Source organism: Capra hircus, chromosome 18 (assembly GCF_001704415.2).
Source record: "Capra hircus breed San Clemente chromosome 18, ASM170441v1, whole genome shotgun sequence".
NCBI classification, from domain to species: Eukaryota; Metazoa; Chordata; class Mammalia; order Artiodactyla; family Bovidae; genus Capra; species Capra hircus.
The window spans coordinates 47,993,309-48,008,050 of record NC_030825.1 but is presented as its reverse complement, the minus strand read 5'-3'; the positions used below and the strand labels follow the sequence as shown (position 1 = coordinate 48,008,050).

Sequence of the window (14,742 nt, the reverse complement as noted above, 5' to 3'; positions counted from 1 at the left end):
AAGGAATTCTGTTTACAGAACTGCTTCTTTCCTCTCTTATCTTTCTACCTCTGATTTCCCCTCATAGTGTTGTGCTTTGCAGTGATAAACTGAGCAAACCAAGTGTTTTCTGCTTCCCTAGGTGCAGAGTCCAGCTCAGGGTTCTTGTAAAGGATCAGGAAATCCCTGGCTGCATGTGCAAGGGTCAGAAGTGGAAGAGCATCATCTGGAGGCCTGGAGAAATCTAAATTTAAAGCCCAGCAGTGCCACTGCTTACTGCAAACTTGAGTAAATTACTCACTTCACTAACCTAAAGATTCACGGGCCTTTCCTGAAGATTAATACATATAAGACACCAGGGACTAACAGTGCTTAATGCACAGTAATTGTGCTTGAGACTCAATGAGCACTGCCTATCAGCAGTAAGGCTGAGGGTAGGAATGAAAAGCAAGAAAGCCATGGATGATCTTGGCTGGGGACCAGGATGTACAGACCATGAGGATTCTGAAAATTATGGTTTCATGTAAAGCTGCAAGGAGATCCAACTAGTCCATTCTGAAGGAGATCAGCCCTGGGACTTCTTTGGAGGCAATGATGCTAAAGCTGAAACTCCAGTACTTTGGCCTCCTCATGCGAAGAGTTGACTCATTGGAAAAGACTCTGATGTTGGGAGGGATTGGGGGCAGGAGGAGAAGGGGATGACCGAGGATGAGATGGCTGGATGGCATCACTGACTCGATGGACGTGAGTCTGAGTGAACTCCGGGAGTTGGTGATAGACAGGGAGGCCTGGCGTGCTGCGATTCATGGGGTCGCAAAGAGTTGGACATGACTGAGCGACTGAACCGAACTGAACTGAACTGAAAGCTGTCATTGGAAAAGACCCTGATTGAAGGCAAAAGGAGAAGGGGATGGCAGAGGATGAGATGGTTGGATGGCATTACCTACTCAATGGACATGAATTTGAGCAAACTCCGGGAGATAGTGAAAGACAAGGGAGCCTGCTGCAGTCCATAGGGTCACAGAGAGTTGGACGTGGTGACTGAACAACCAGAACAACAACAAAAGCCATGGCAGCCTGCATCCAGGTAGTTGAGCTTGGCTGAGGCTGCTGAGAACCTGCTGATCACATTGGTTGTCTGGCCCAGTATTGGTGATTCTGGACAGGGTCTTTGTGGAAAGGGGTTCTAGATTGGGTTCTCAGGGCCCTAGTTCTGGGATATGGGCACAAAGCCAAGGAAGTACTTGAGTCTTAGGCATGGAGGAGGCTGGAGGCCTCTGTTGAGGAATCCGTCCAAGGCTGGGCCTGCCTAAGTGTCCTGTGCTCTGGGCCTGTGGATGTCCTCATGTCTCTAAGAGGCTCCTCACCTGAGGAGCTTAGCATCTTCCTGATAGACCAGGGGTCTACCTGGGGCAGATCAGAGCAGGCTCTCCTGGGTTCAGATGAGCTCCTCATGGTGGAAAAGTTATTTCTTCTGAACACATTATGTACAGTTGGATTCCCTGGAGTTCAGGGAAAGCCAAGGTTTATTACTCTCCCTCACACGGAGAAAGAGAAAGGGACTCTGTGTTGTGTGTGCACACACTGGGTTGCCAAAAGCAGGAAGACAGGAACAGGGAAGGAGAGAGGAAACTTCATTTGCAGACTCCGAGGTCAGTATGGTGACTCGGGGCTATTCTTACCTCTTCCTCCTTTCCCTTCTTAACTTGTATTTCTCTTGGGTGAACCCAGGATATAAATGATCTGGTTTGTAATCCTGAAAGCCATTGCTTATGTGAATTGATGTTTCTTCTCTCTCCTACATCAAGAGCATTTTTTTATTTTGGAAGATTTGAACTGTGGATTTCTTTTTCCTGGAACTGCTTGCTTCCCTGAGCCTCTCCGAAGAACTTGTTCCCCAGTTCTTCCAATTCCAATGAATGATGCTGCTGTCCCCTAAGTGTCTCTCTCTTCTCCAACAAACGTGTAACTGTTTATTTAGAAACCATTTAGCATTCCATAAGTGTATATGCTTCCACCGGGAGTACTGATGGAATGGGAAAACCAACTCTTGATGGAAATGTTGTCCCTCTCTTGTTAGAGCTGTGCTTTGATGAAGTGGAGGTGAGTGGTTAAATGAGACTCCATGTTGCAGACTTGGGTTTTCCAATTATAGTGGATGCATTCCAGTCACTCATTCATGTCTGACTCTTTGTGACCCCATGGACTGTAGCCCACCAGGCTTCTCTTCCATGGGAGTTTCCCCACAAGAATACTGGAGTGTGTTGCCATTTCTTTTCCAGGGTTTTCCAATTAGACAAGAAGGTAATTGATATTGATTTTTTGGATTCTTAGTATTTGCTCATATTTTGGGGGGACTGAGGATATGATAGACATATGATAGATTCTGTGTATGCAGTTATGTGATAGTCCACACGGAACCTGTGGGTCCATTTTGAACTTGTGTAATGTTTGCTCATCCCCGTGCACCAGCCCCAAGCATCCTGTATCCTGTATCGAACATAGACTGGCGATTCATTTCTTATGATAGTATACATGTTTCAATGCCATTCTCCCAAATCATCCCACCCTCTCCCTCTCCCACAGAGTCCAAAAGTCCGTTCTAAACATCTGTGTCTCTTTTGCTGTCTCGCATATAGGGTTATCATTACCATCTTTCTAAATTCCATATATATATGTTAGTATACTGTATTGGTGTTTTTCTTTCTGGCTTACTTCACTGAGTTTTTAAGAGATAATTAAATCACATAAGCTATATTCAAATCCTATTTTCAGAGAGAGAGGTTTTTAAAGGTACCTTTGAATGATTCAGACTTTTAAACAAATTTCTTAAATGGGTAAATGCAAGGAGATGGTCACAGTGTTGTGTGCTGAACATAGCATGTGTTATGTACTTGCATGTACAGTTTTATTTAATTGGGAAACACCAATTATCTAGACTTTGTTTATTCCCAGACCTGGCTGGATAATACCAGAGAGGGTTTATCTGTAGTTGCAGGAATGTTTAAGAATGATTTGAATGACACAGGTACTTTAACCAATATTTTATAATAACTATAAATGGAAAATAATTTAAAAAATTTTGAATCACCATGTTATATGCCTGAAACATACAGTATTATATATCTACATCTCAGTTTTTTTAACAAATGGTGTGTACACCAAGAATGTGTACTGTGATCACCCGTGTTTCCACACTGAACTGTCCATGTTTGTTTGGTTTTTTTCTAATTGAAGTACAGTCAATTTACAGTGTTGTTAGTTTCAAGTGTACAGCAAAGTTATTCAGTTATATGTATATGTATCTTTTCAGATTCTTTTCCTTAAAAGTTATTATAAAATGTTGATTTGGGAGAATGGCATTCTAACATGTATACTATCATGTAAGAATCGAATCGCTAGTCTATGTCTGACGCAGGATACAGCATGCTTGGGGCTGGTGCATGGGGATGACCCAGAGAGATGTTATGGGGAGGGAGGTGGGAGGGGGGTTCATGTTTGGGAACGCATGTAAGAATTAAAGATTTTTAAATTAAAAAAAAAAAGTTATTATAAAATGTTGTGTATAGTTCCCTGTGCTATCCTTATTGGTTATATTTTATATATATATAGAAGTAGTATGTATGTATGTTAGTAGCTTAGTCGTGTCCAGCTCTTTGTGACCCCATGGACTGTAGCTCACCAGGATCCTCTGTCCATGGAATTCTCCAGGCAAGAATACTGGAGTGGGCTGCCATTCCCTTCTCCAAGGGGTATTCCCAACCCAGGGATCGAACCTAGGTCTCCCTCATTGCAGGCAGATTCTTTACCGCCTGAGCCACCAGGGAAGCCCTATATGGTAGTATATATATGTTAATCCCAAACTTCTAATTTATCCCTCCTCCCACCTTTCCCCTTTGGTAAGCATAAGTTTATTTTCTATGTCTGTGGGTCTATTTCTGTTTTGTATATAAGTTCATTTGTATCATTTTTTTTTTAGATTCCACATATAAGCAATAACATCTTATTTGTTGTTCTCTGTCTGGCTTACTTCACTTAGTATGATAATCTCTGGGTCCATCCATGTTGGATGGATGTCCAAAACATGCAAATGGCTTTGTTTCATTCCTTTTTATGGCTGAGTGATATTCCATTGTATAAATACACCACATCTTTATCCATTCATCTGTTGATGGACATTTAGGTTGCTTCTTTGTCTTAGCTATTAGTGAATAGCTAAGTGTCTTAGTGCTGCAGTGAATACTGTGGTATATGTATCTTGTTGAATTATGGTTTTCTCCAAACATATACTCAGGAGTGGGATTGCAGAATTATATGGTAGCTCTGTTTTTAGTTTTTTAAGGAACCTCCAAACTGTTTTCCATAGTGGCTGTACCAATTTGCATTCCTACCAATAGTGTAGGAAGGTTCCTTTTTCTCCACATCCTTTGCAGCATTTATTATTCATAGACTTTTTAATGATGGCCATTCTTACTAGTGTGAGGTGATACCTCACTAGTTTTGATTTGCATTTCTCTAATAATTAATGATGTTGAAGCATCTTTTCGTGTGCTTTTTGTGCATCTATATGTCTTCTTTGAAGAAATGTCTGTTTAGGTCTTTTGCCCATTTTTTTTTTCTTTTGCCCATTTTTTGATTAAGCTGTTTGTTTTTGATATGGAGCTGTTGACTTACCATTTTGAAAGGTCCAGCGTGTCCTTTTTTTCCAAACAGCATTTTCCTATTGAATTGCTCTCTTAATTTTCTTGTAAAGATTTTGGCCAATTAATTTCTGTGTATTTTTATCTGTGGTTTCAGGATTTCAAGTTCAAAGATATGGTCATTTACTTCTCTCAGAAAGAGTGGGAATGCTTGCACTCTGCTCAGAAGAATTTGTACCAAGATGTGATGCTGGAGAATTATAACAACCTGATCTCACTGGGTAAGTTGATTTGTCCTCCAAAATTCAGAATTGGTTTTAAATTTTTATATTTATTATAATAATTTCTTGTGAAGTGAAGAAGTGAAAGTCACTCAGTTGTGTCCAACTCTTTGCGACCCCATGGACTATATATCCATGGAATTCCCCAGGCCAGAATACTGGAGTGGGTAGCCTTTCCCTTCTCAGGGGATCTTCCCAACCCGGGAATTGAACCCAGGTCTCCCGCATTGCAAGTAGATTCTTTACCAGCTGAGCCACAAGGGAAGCCCAATTTTTTGTGAGTCCTTCCTAAGTGCTTGGCTGAATTAACAATTCTTCCTAAGTGCTTACCAAAGAATGCTTTGTCCCTTGTGAAGTTAGAAATTGGCTATTCCTTTATATATTATCATGTGTAAAACAGATAACTAGTGGAAAGCTGCTATATAACACAGGGACCTCATCCTGGTGCTCTGTGATAACCTAGTGGGGTGGTGTGGGGAGAGCAGGGAGGCTCAAGAGAGAGGGGATATATGTATATAATTATGACTGATTCATGTTGTTGTACAGCAGAAAACACAACATTGTAAAGCAATTATCTTCCAATTAAAAATAAATTAATAACATAATTAATTCATGCAGCCTAGGAAAAACAAACTTAAAAAATAAATATTCAGGACCTGAAATAAAAAGAAAAAGAAATCAGCTGCTCCATTGAACTTTGTCTTCATCCCCCTTTCCTCTTACCCTTAATTTTCTTACTCCGCTTTCATGATAATCGTGGACTGATTTTAATTCTGGGACACCCACAACATAACTTGATCCTTTTTTTCTTTCTTGAGCAGGATTCACCAATTTTAAGCCAGGTGTGATCTCCTTATTGGAGCAGGGAAAGGAGCCCTGGATGGTTAAGGGCAAGGAGACAGAAGAATGGTGCCCAGGTGAGTAATAGAGACTCACATGGGAAATGCCGTGGCAGATGTCACTCTCCTGACCTGTGAGAAGGCAGGCAGCACATCTGAGATGTTGTTATGAAAGCTCCCCAAGAAGCCTGAGATCTGGAGAAGAGAGTAATATGTAATGTGAGACTGATGTTTCACATGTCTTCCAGTTTCTTGCTACTGTTCCTCATATTCCCTCTGATTTCAGGAAGGAAGTGCCTTTCTGCTTTCCTCCGTTCCTCCTTTCCATGAGATAACCATTTTCACCACAGTTTGGGTCCAATTATGTTCTGATTTTTTTTTTTAATAATTTTTATTTATTTATTTTTATTCTTGACTATGCTGGGTCTTCACTGCTGCTTGGGCTTTCTCTAGTTGTGGCAAGCTGGGCTTCAACTACCACTCTACCCTCTACTTGTGATGTGTGGGCTTCTCATTGCAGTGGCTTCTCTTGCAGAAGTTGTGGTGCACGGGTTCAGTCACTCCTTGGCATGTGGGATCTTCCCAAACCAGTAGGTGGATTCCTTACCACTGAGCCTCCAGGGAAGCCTTGGGAGAAATTATACCAATAGATAAACTGATGAACAAATACATAATTATAAAAAGTGAGAAAAAGATTATGAGGGCAAAGACAAGGATATAGGATAGAAAATTAAGATGTTTAGAATGAAAGAAGCTGGCCGTGGCAGATATCCTGGAACAGAGAGCATGCAAAGGAGCCAAAACATTTCCTGAAAGATGAGAATGTAATTGGCATGACATACAAGTTGAATGGAGGCCAGTATAGTGAACTCATGGTGAGTGAAGGTGACAGTACCTCAAAATTAAGTTGAAGAGGGAAGCGGGGGCCAGATGCTGCAGAATTTCACAGATCTGATAGTGAATTTATTTTAGGTGCAGGGAGAAGGCATTGCATTTAAACAGTGAGTCCCACATTTTGAGCTGCCTCAGAAATCAGTGAGCGAGATAGAAAAACAGACCAATAGCCATACATTTGGCAGACAACTATTATTTACTTTGTGCAGGTACAGTGAAGGGTGGACAGCCAGTACAGAAGTAAACAAGTTAAAATATAATCTGTTGAGTTTAGAGGTGAAGTATACTGATGTCTGCAAGGTGACTTGATGTTTGGAGGGGTAGATAGATGTATAATAAGGCAAGTAGATCCAAACATTTATTATAGAATCTAGGTGATGAGATTATGGGAGTTCACTGTCTAGTTCTTTTCATTCTTCTGTGTTATGAAAACTTTGAAGCATAATATTGGGGGAAGAGATAAAATGACATGTGATAAGTACACTGCAAAAAAGTACAGTAAGTAGATTGATGAAGGTCCTGTTTTGTGGAGAGTGGTCTCTTAAGTTGGCATCTAAATAGAGGTCAGAATGAAGTAATTGAAAGAGCCATGTTGATATCTTAGGGAAGATATTTGTAGGCAGAGATTCTGAAGGAAGGGTGTGCTTGGCAAATGTGAACATCTGGTTGGTCAGGGAGCTAGAATAGAGTCAGCTCATGGGAGGGGATAAGGCAGTAAGGTCAGAGAGGTAGTGCAGGACAAGTTCTGGAAAGGCCCTGTTGGTCACTGAGGAATTTTGACTTTTACTCTGGGTAAGAAGAAAATCCATTGGATGATTCTGAGCAGAAGAATGACATGATTGAACTTATTTTAATAAGAGCACTCTGGCTACTGTGTTGGGGATGGGATATTTCCATAGGGAGCATAGTATTTCCATAAAACTTTCCTGGTGGCTCAGACGATAAAGTGTCTGTCTACAATGTGGGAGACCTGGGTTCAATCCCTGGTTTGGGAAGATCCCCTGGAGAAGGAAATGGCGATCCCCTGGAGAAGGAAATGGCAATCCACTCCAGTACTATTGCCTGGAAAATCCCATGGACGGAGGAGCCTGGTAGGCTACTGTCCATGGGGTCGCAAAGAGTCGGACACGACTGAGCAACTTCACTTTCATAGTATTTCCATAGGGGAATACTATACTAGGATAATGTTTTGTTAATCTTGGTGAGGGATGGCTCTGGACAAGGTGATTACTACTAGAGATACTAGTAGAAGTAATCAAAACTGAGAGGACTTGCTGTTAGATAATGTCCTACTCCTTTAGATTCTCATTTAGTTGGTTGATTCCTGGACATTACATATTTTTAAAAAAATATTTATAATTTATTTATTTGGCTATGCTGGATCTTAGTTGTGGCACATAAGATCTTCAATCTTTGGTTACCAACTGCTGGATGTGGCATGTGGGATCTAGTTCCCCAATGAGGGATCTAACCCAGACCCCCTGGGTTGGGAGTGCTAAGTCTTAACTGCTAGACCACCTGGGAGGTCCTGGACATTGTATTTTTAACAAGTTCCCCAGCTGATTCTCACCAGAAGTGAAAAGTCACTTCCTTGGGGCTTCCCTGGTGGTGCAGTGACTAAGATTCCAGTGCTTCCAATGCAGAGGGCCTGGGTTCAATCACTGGTCAGGGAACTAGATCCCACATGCCCCAACTAAAGAGTTCACATGCTACTACTAAGACCTGGCACAGCCAAATAAATAAATATTTAAAAAATCACTTCCTTCATAAGTTGCTCTCATTTTCTCTATTCTTATTCCCCTCCCATCCCCCCCCTTTTTTTGGTCAAATTATAATGCAGTGTTAAGAGCAGTTTAAACTATTCACTATTTTTAGTTTGTTGTTTCTGCCTTGGAACTTTCCTTTCTCCTGCAACATGAAAATACTCTTTTCTTTGTTATCTTACAGACTGGGAATCTAGAAGAGAAGCCAAGACTTTATCTTTAAAGGAGGACAGTTATGAAATTCAGTCATTGCAACTGGAGATAATAAAGAGACTTGTAAGCTCTAATCTTGAGTGTCCTAGAGTCAGAAATACCAGAGAAATCAGATGCCACTTGGAGAGGCTACCAGAAGAACATTTCAGACAAGCCATAATAACTTTTGAAGAAAGATCCACTTCCATTCAGCACACAGATCCTAGAGCACCTCAGACAGCTCCTACTGGAGCAAAATCCTGTGAATCCAAGGAATGTAAGACTTCCAGGTCCCAACCACACCAGAGTCAACATGAAAGAAGTCATAATAAGGAGAAAGACTCTAAATGTGGAGAATGTGAGAAAGCCTTTAATAGTAGGTCAGACTTGATGAAACATTAGAGAATTCATGAAAGGCAAAAAAAGTAATGAAAATAAGGAAGGTGACTTTATTCGTGACTCTCAGATGATGAAATCTCAGAGCATTAATACTGCTGAAACCTTATAAATGTAAGAAATGTGGGAAAGCCTTTCATTCTACCTCACAACTTAGTAAACACCAAAAGATTCACATAGGTGAGAAACCCTTTAAGTGTATGGAATGTGGAAAGGCCTTTCCATATACCTCACAGCTGAATTTACATCAGAGGATTCATACCAATGAGAAATACTATGAATGTAAGGAGTGTGGGAAAGCCTTTACCCATCCCTCACACCTTCTTCAACATCAGAGAATCCATACTGGTGAGAAACCCCGTAAGTGTAAGGACTGGGGGAAAGCTTTTTGCTGCGACACACAACTTAGTCTTCATCAGATAATTCATACTGGTGAGAGACGCTAGGAATGTAAGGAATGTGGGAAGGTGTACAGTTGTGCCTCACAACTGAACCTACATCAAAGAATTCATACTGGCGAGAAACCTCATAAATGTAGAGAATGTGGGAAAGGTTTTATTTCCGATTCACATCTTGTCCGACATCAGAGTGTTCATACAGGGGAGAAACCATACAAGTGTAAGCAATGTGGGAAAGCCTTTCGCCGTGGCTCAGAACTTACCAGACATCAGAGAGCTCACACGGGTGAGAAACCTTATAAATGCAAGGAATGTGAAATGGCCTTTACTTGTAGCACAGAACTTATCCGGCATCAAAAAATTCACACTGATGAGAGACCCCATAAATGTAAGCAATGTGGGAAGGCTGTTATTCGACGATCAGAACTTACTCGTCACGAGAGAAATCATAGTGGTGAAAAACCCTATGAGTGTAAGGAATGTGGGAAGGCCTTTGGCCGTGGCTCAGAGCTTAGTTGACACCAGAAAATTCATACTGGTGAGAAACCCTATGAATGTGAGCAGTGTGGGAAGGCCTTTATTCGTGGCTCACACCTTAGTCAACATCAAAGAATTCATGCAGGACAGAGGAGTGAGTGAAGACATGGGAAACCTCAAAATTTGACATCTGGGAGAAGGAAATGGCAACCCACTCCAGTATTTTTTCCTGGAAAATTCTACAGACAGAAGAGCCTAGTGGGCTGCAGTCCATGGTGTCACATGACCAGAGCAAGCACGCATGAGGGGTTGGAGGGAGATGGCTGGTAGCAATAAACAGGTAGAACTAAAAATAAAAATTGACATCTGGAAATTTGTGCTAGTAAAACAAAAGCCTATGTAATTGTCAGGAATGTGGGAAAGCATTTAAGGACAACAGCTTAATATCACATTTCATACTGTGGATATGAGGCCTTTAATTAAGGGCCAGAATTTGATACGTATTCAGTTCAGTTCAGTCGCTCAGTCATGTCCGATTCTTTGCAACCTCATGAATCGCAGCACGCCAGGCTTCCCTGTCCATCACCAACTCCCGGAGTTTACCCAAGCTCATGTCCATCAAGTCAGTGCCACAACTGGGTATTGTTTTTGCTTTGGCTCCATCCCTTCTTTCTGGAGTTATTTCTCCACTGATCTCCAGTAGCATATTGGGCACTTACCAACCTGGGGAGTGCCTCTTTCAGTATCTTATCATTTTGCCTTTTCATACTGTTCATGGGGTTCTCAAGGCAAGAATAGTGAAGTTGTTTACCATTGCCCTCTCCAGTGGACCACATTCTGTCAGACCTCTCCACCATGACCCATCCATCTTGGGTGGCCTCACACGGCATGGCTTAGTTTCATTGAGTTAGACAAGGCTGTGGTCCATGTGATCAGATTGACTAGTTTTCTATGATTATGGTTTCAGTGTGTCTGCCCTCTGATGCCCACTCACAACAGCTACTGTCTTATTGGGGTTTCTCTTACCTTGGACGTGGGATATCTCTTCACGGCTGCTCCAGCAAAGCACAGCCGCTGCTCCTTACCTTGGATGAGGTCGCCCCTCCTGACCTTGAACGTGGAGTAACTCCTCTCTGCCCTCCTGTGCCCACGCAGCCGCTGCTCCTTGGACATGGGGTTGCTCCTCTCGGCTGCTGCCCCTGACCTGCGCCGTCACAGCTTGGTGCTCTCAGTCGCCGCCCCTTGACATGTATTACTGATGAGAAATCTTCGCCGCCCCTTGACATGTATTACTGATGAGAAATCTTCGCCGCCCCTTGACATGTATTACTGATGAGAAATCTTATAAATGTTAGGAATAGGGAGGGGTGTATCTGTATTTCAAAATTTATTAGACATCAGAGTTCAGTTGAAAAAGTGAAAAACTCCGTGAAGATAAGCCAAGTGGGCAGACTTAGGAAGGTAGTGAAAATGTTAGACACAGAAATCATTCTGACTTTTCTGAACATGAAGGGTCATTAGCCTTTATGAGAAATCAAGTGTCACGATACAAATATCATATAGATGAAACATCTATCTGCTAAAATTAACCTGAACCGAATCAGAGTGGGAAAGGATTTAACCAACATTTACTTCACCATTATTGCTTAGGGCTAATTACTTAACCAATTAGTAATATTAGGATCATATTTCTTAGCATTGTGTACATTGTATCCCTTATCTGACTCATATTGAAAATGTGCCAAATGAGAGCTGCATTATATTCTTAACTTTTTTGTTTTCCTAGTTTTGTATTGGAAATCCTATAAGAGGAAGGCCTTACAGTGTACAGTGACTATACGAACATCTTACATCATCTTTCTTTCTAGAATGTTAGATAGTTCCTCCTGGAGAAAAATTTTAAAACTGAAGCTTTTCATAGCTTGCCTTTTTCCCCCACCAGGGGATTCATAATGTAAGGAACTCCAATATAATAAAAGTGAGCTACTGTAAGGTCAGAGGGATTTAGATGATTTTTTAAGACCTTCCAAAAAACAGACATGCCACAATCTCTGACCTCTATTCTAGTGAATTAGAAAATAAAGCCTCAGACAAAATCCATTTCTCTACAAGGAAATTTAAGATAGCTATATAAGTTTCACATTAAAAAGGAAATGAAATTATCATTCGGTAAATGAATGACAAAGAGACAACTTAATGTTAAAATTTGTAGGATGCAACCAAAGCTTTACTCAGGGAATTTAACTTCTTTCAATGTATGTATAGAAAATGGGGACAATTAAAAGCCAGGATTCATTCTCAGTTTATTATAAATACTTAGTCCACTGCCAGTTCCTAAGAGGTTCTCAGTAAGCGTTTGTTGACCAGAGGAATGAGCGAGTGCATTCACTTGCTCAACAAGCATCCAGCTGTAGTCTCTTGAGGTGCTCTAGCAAAATAAATGCAAAACTCAAAAGACACCTTGAAAACTTTTTGAAGTGAAAGAAATTGTACCCTGGACAGAAAAAAATTCAAGCATCATAAGTGAGAAAGTATGTGTAATTGCAGAAATGAAGGAGATCAAAGGGACTTCACCTGGTGGTCCAGTGGTTGAGACAGCCATCCAACACAGAGGGTGCCAGTCAAATCCCTGGTCGGTGAGTTAAGATCCCACAGGCCTCATGGCCAAAAAATCTAAACATAAAACAGAAGCAGTACTGTAACAAATTTAATAGACTTTTTAAATGGTTCACACCAAAAAAGAAGCAATTAAAGAGATCAAGAAATAAGGCAGTATTTTGGCAGACATGTTGGTTGCCTATCCACTGGTATTAACCAGTCTCCCTTTTCTGGATGCCTGCTGCCCACCTAAATCTAAATACCAGACGCTTGCGCTCCTAATTGCAACTGAGGTTATGTGTAATGGGCTTCCCAGGTGGTGCTAGTGGTAAAGAACCTGCCTGAAGATCCCCTGGGGTAGGGCATGGCAACCCACTCCAGTATTCTTGCCTGGAGAATCCCATGGACAGAAGAGCTTGACTGGGTACAGTCCATGGGGTTGCAAAGAGACAGGACTGAAGTGACTTAGCACAGTACAGTACACATACGGGTAGCAGTGCTGACCACCGAAGGTCTAAGCAAAAGACTCCAAGTGAGCTTCAGTTAAATATTCCTTACTTACAAAATAGGAGGAAATGGCCTTCCCTTATACCGGACACATCTCTGTGTGATATCTGGGATTGTGGCTGCTTTAAAACCAGAGAATGCGAGAAGCTGAGACTGGCACAGGCGATAGAGTTGCTTGTGTGTTTGACACTGTAGAGCTGATGAAACAATTCAGAACTGCTCTATGCTCGGTTGTATGTGAAATAGATTCCATGCCTCTCTGTTAAACGTTTATATTCAACTTTGTATATCTGAGTCCTGGGAAAAGTATTTTCACATATAGTGTATATACATACACATGTTTATTCAACTTTAATTAGTAAAAAAGTTTCAGTTCAGTCGCTCACTCATCGTGTCCACCTCTTTGCAACCCCATGGACTGCAGCACACCAGGCTTCCCTGTCCACCATCACCAAGCCCCACAGCTTGCTCAAACTCATGTCCATCGAGTTGGTGATGCCATCCAACCTCTGTCATCTCATCCTCTGTCATCCCCTTCTCCTGCCCTCAATCTTTCCCAGCATCAGGGTCTTTTCCAATGAGTCAGTTCTCTGCATCAGGTGGCCAAAGTATTGGAGTTTTAGCATCAGTCCTTCCAAGGAATATTCAGGACTGATTTCAGACCTTTTTCAGATATTCAAATATTCAGAATGCTTCAGATAAATGTTCAGGAAATGTTTACATTTAGTTTTTTATAGTATATGTGAAATTATGGGAAAAGCATTTTCCTAAGTATTTTCTTAAACATATGTATATGTATATGTATACAACTTTGACAAGATGTAGGAAATGCTTGTTTACATTCGGCCTGTTACAGTGTATGCATATATTCAGTTTTTTTATAGTATGTCTGAAATCCAGGAAAAGTCATATTTTCCTGAATATAGTAAGAACCAAGGAAAAAAACTGATGAAAGCGCTACAACATTTTATTCCTCTAGTACTAGAGTAACTTACAGATAAAATCTAACTCTTCAAGATTTTATAAAGAGTATCAGCTATGAGGCTAGCATAACCCCTGTACCAAATTTGGAAAAGGACAGCATCCAAGTCCAATTGGCCACAAAAATAATCCAATGTACTCATGGTATATAAATGTTCCAATTAAAATAGCAAGTCAAATCTAGCAGCCCATTAAAAGAAAACAGAGTGGTGGTGGTGTTGTTTTTAATCTGAAATAAAATGGTTCATGACCTGACCTGTCAGTTTGTAGAAACTGTAATGTGTAAATGTAGCGTTTGCACATTGAAAACTAGACACTTAACTTATTCACCAAAAATAGTAAACTGTTAACAGCAAATGATACTCAATTGCTATGAGGTTGTCCATTAATTGTGCGTCTGTAGACATTCACAGATTTTGGAATAATCACCATCCATCAGATTCCACCTTTGCCCATGCTTCAGAAATACATACTTTAATGTACACATATATTATGTAACAAATTAAATCGGTCATAACTAAACCAGTCAATGTATAATGTACAACAAAAATTCAAGCATTTTTTAAAAGAGGGAAATGATTACTAAAATTTATCTATACTTTCTCTACAATTTCTGATATTTTTTGTTATAATAAAAGTTGTAATGAATGTTAAGAAATGATTGTAGACTGGTGGTTGCCCAGGGGGAGAGAGGTGAGAGTGGGTTGGATTGGGAGTTTGGGATTAGCGGATACAAACTGGTATATACAGAATGGATAAACAACAATATCCTGTGATAAACCATAATGGAAAAGAAT

General features: G+C 40.8%; 1 protein-coding gene and 1 pseudogene across 1 annotated transcript; both read left to right on the top strand.

The window, feature by feature from the left end:
• Window positions 945–10,218, top strand: LOC102171183 (zinc finger protein 14 homolog). Its single transcript, XM_005692353.3, has 4 exons — window positions 945–1,066; window positions 4,777–4,900; window positions 5,722–5,817; window positions 8,581–10,218. Exons 1-4 carry the CDS (start codon window positions 1,049–1,051, stop codon window positions 8,988–8,990), a joined length of 648 nt encoding a protein of 215 aa, XP_005692410.3. The 5' UTR covers window positions 945–1,048; the 3' UTR covers window positions 8,991–10,218.
• Window positions 8,998–10,218, top strand: LOC106503101 (annotated as a pseudogene).

Bases quoted from the DNA above. Each gene is read 5' to 3' on its own strand.
- LOC102171183 (XM_005692353.3), top strand. The intron at 4,901-5,721 runs GTAAGTTGATTT...TTTCTTGAGCAG, and splicing joins TAACAACCTGATCTCACTGG to GATTCACCAATTTTAAGCCA. The intron at 5,818-8,580 runs GTGAGTAATAGA...GTTATCTTACAG, and splicing joins GACAGAAGAATGGTGCCCAG to ACTGGGAATCTAGAAGAGAA.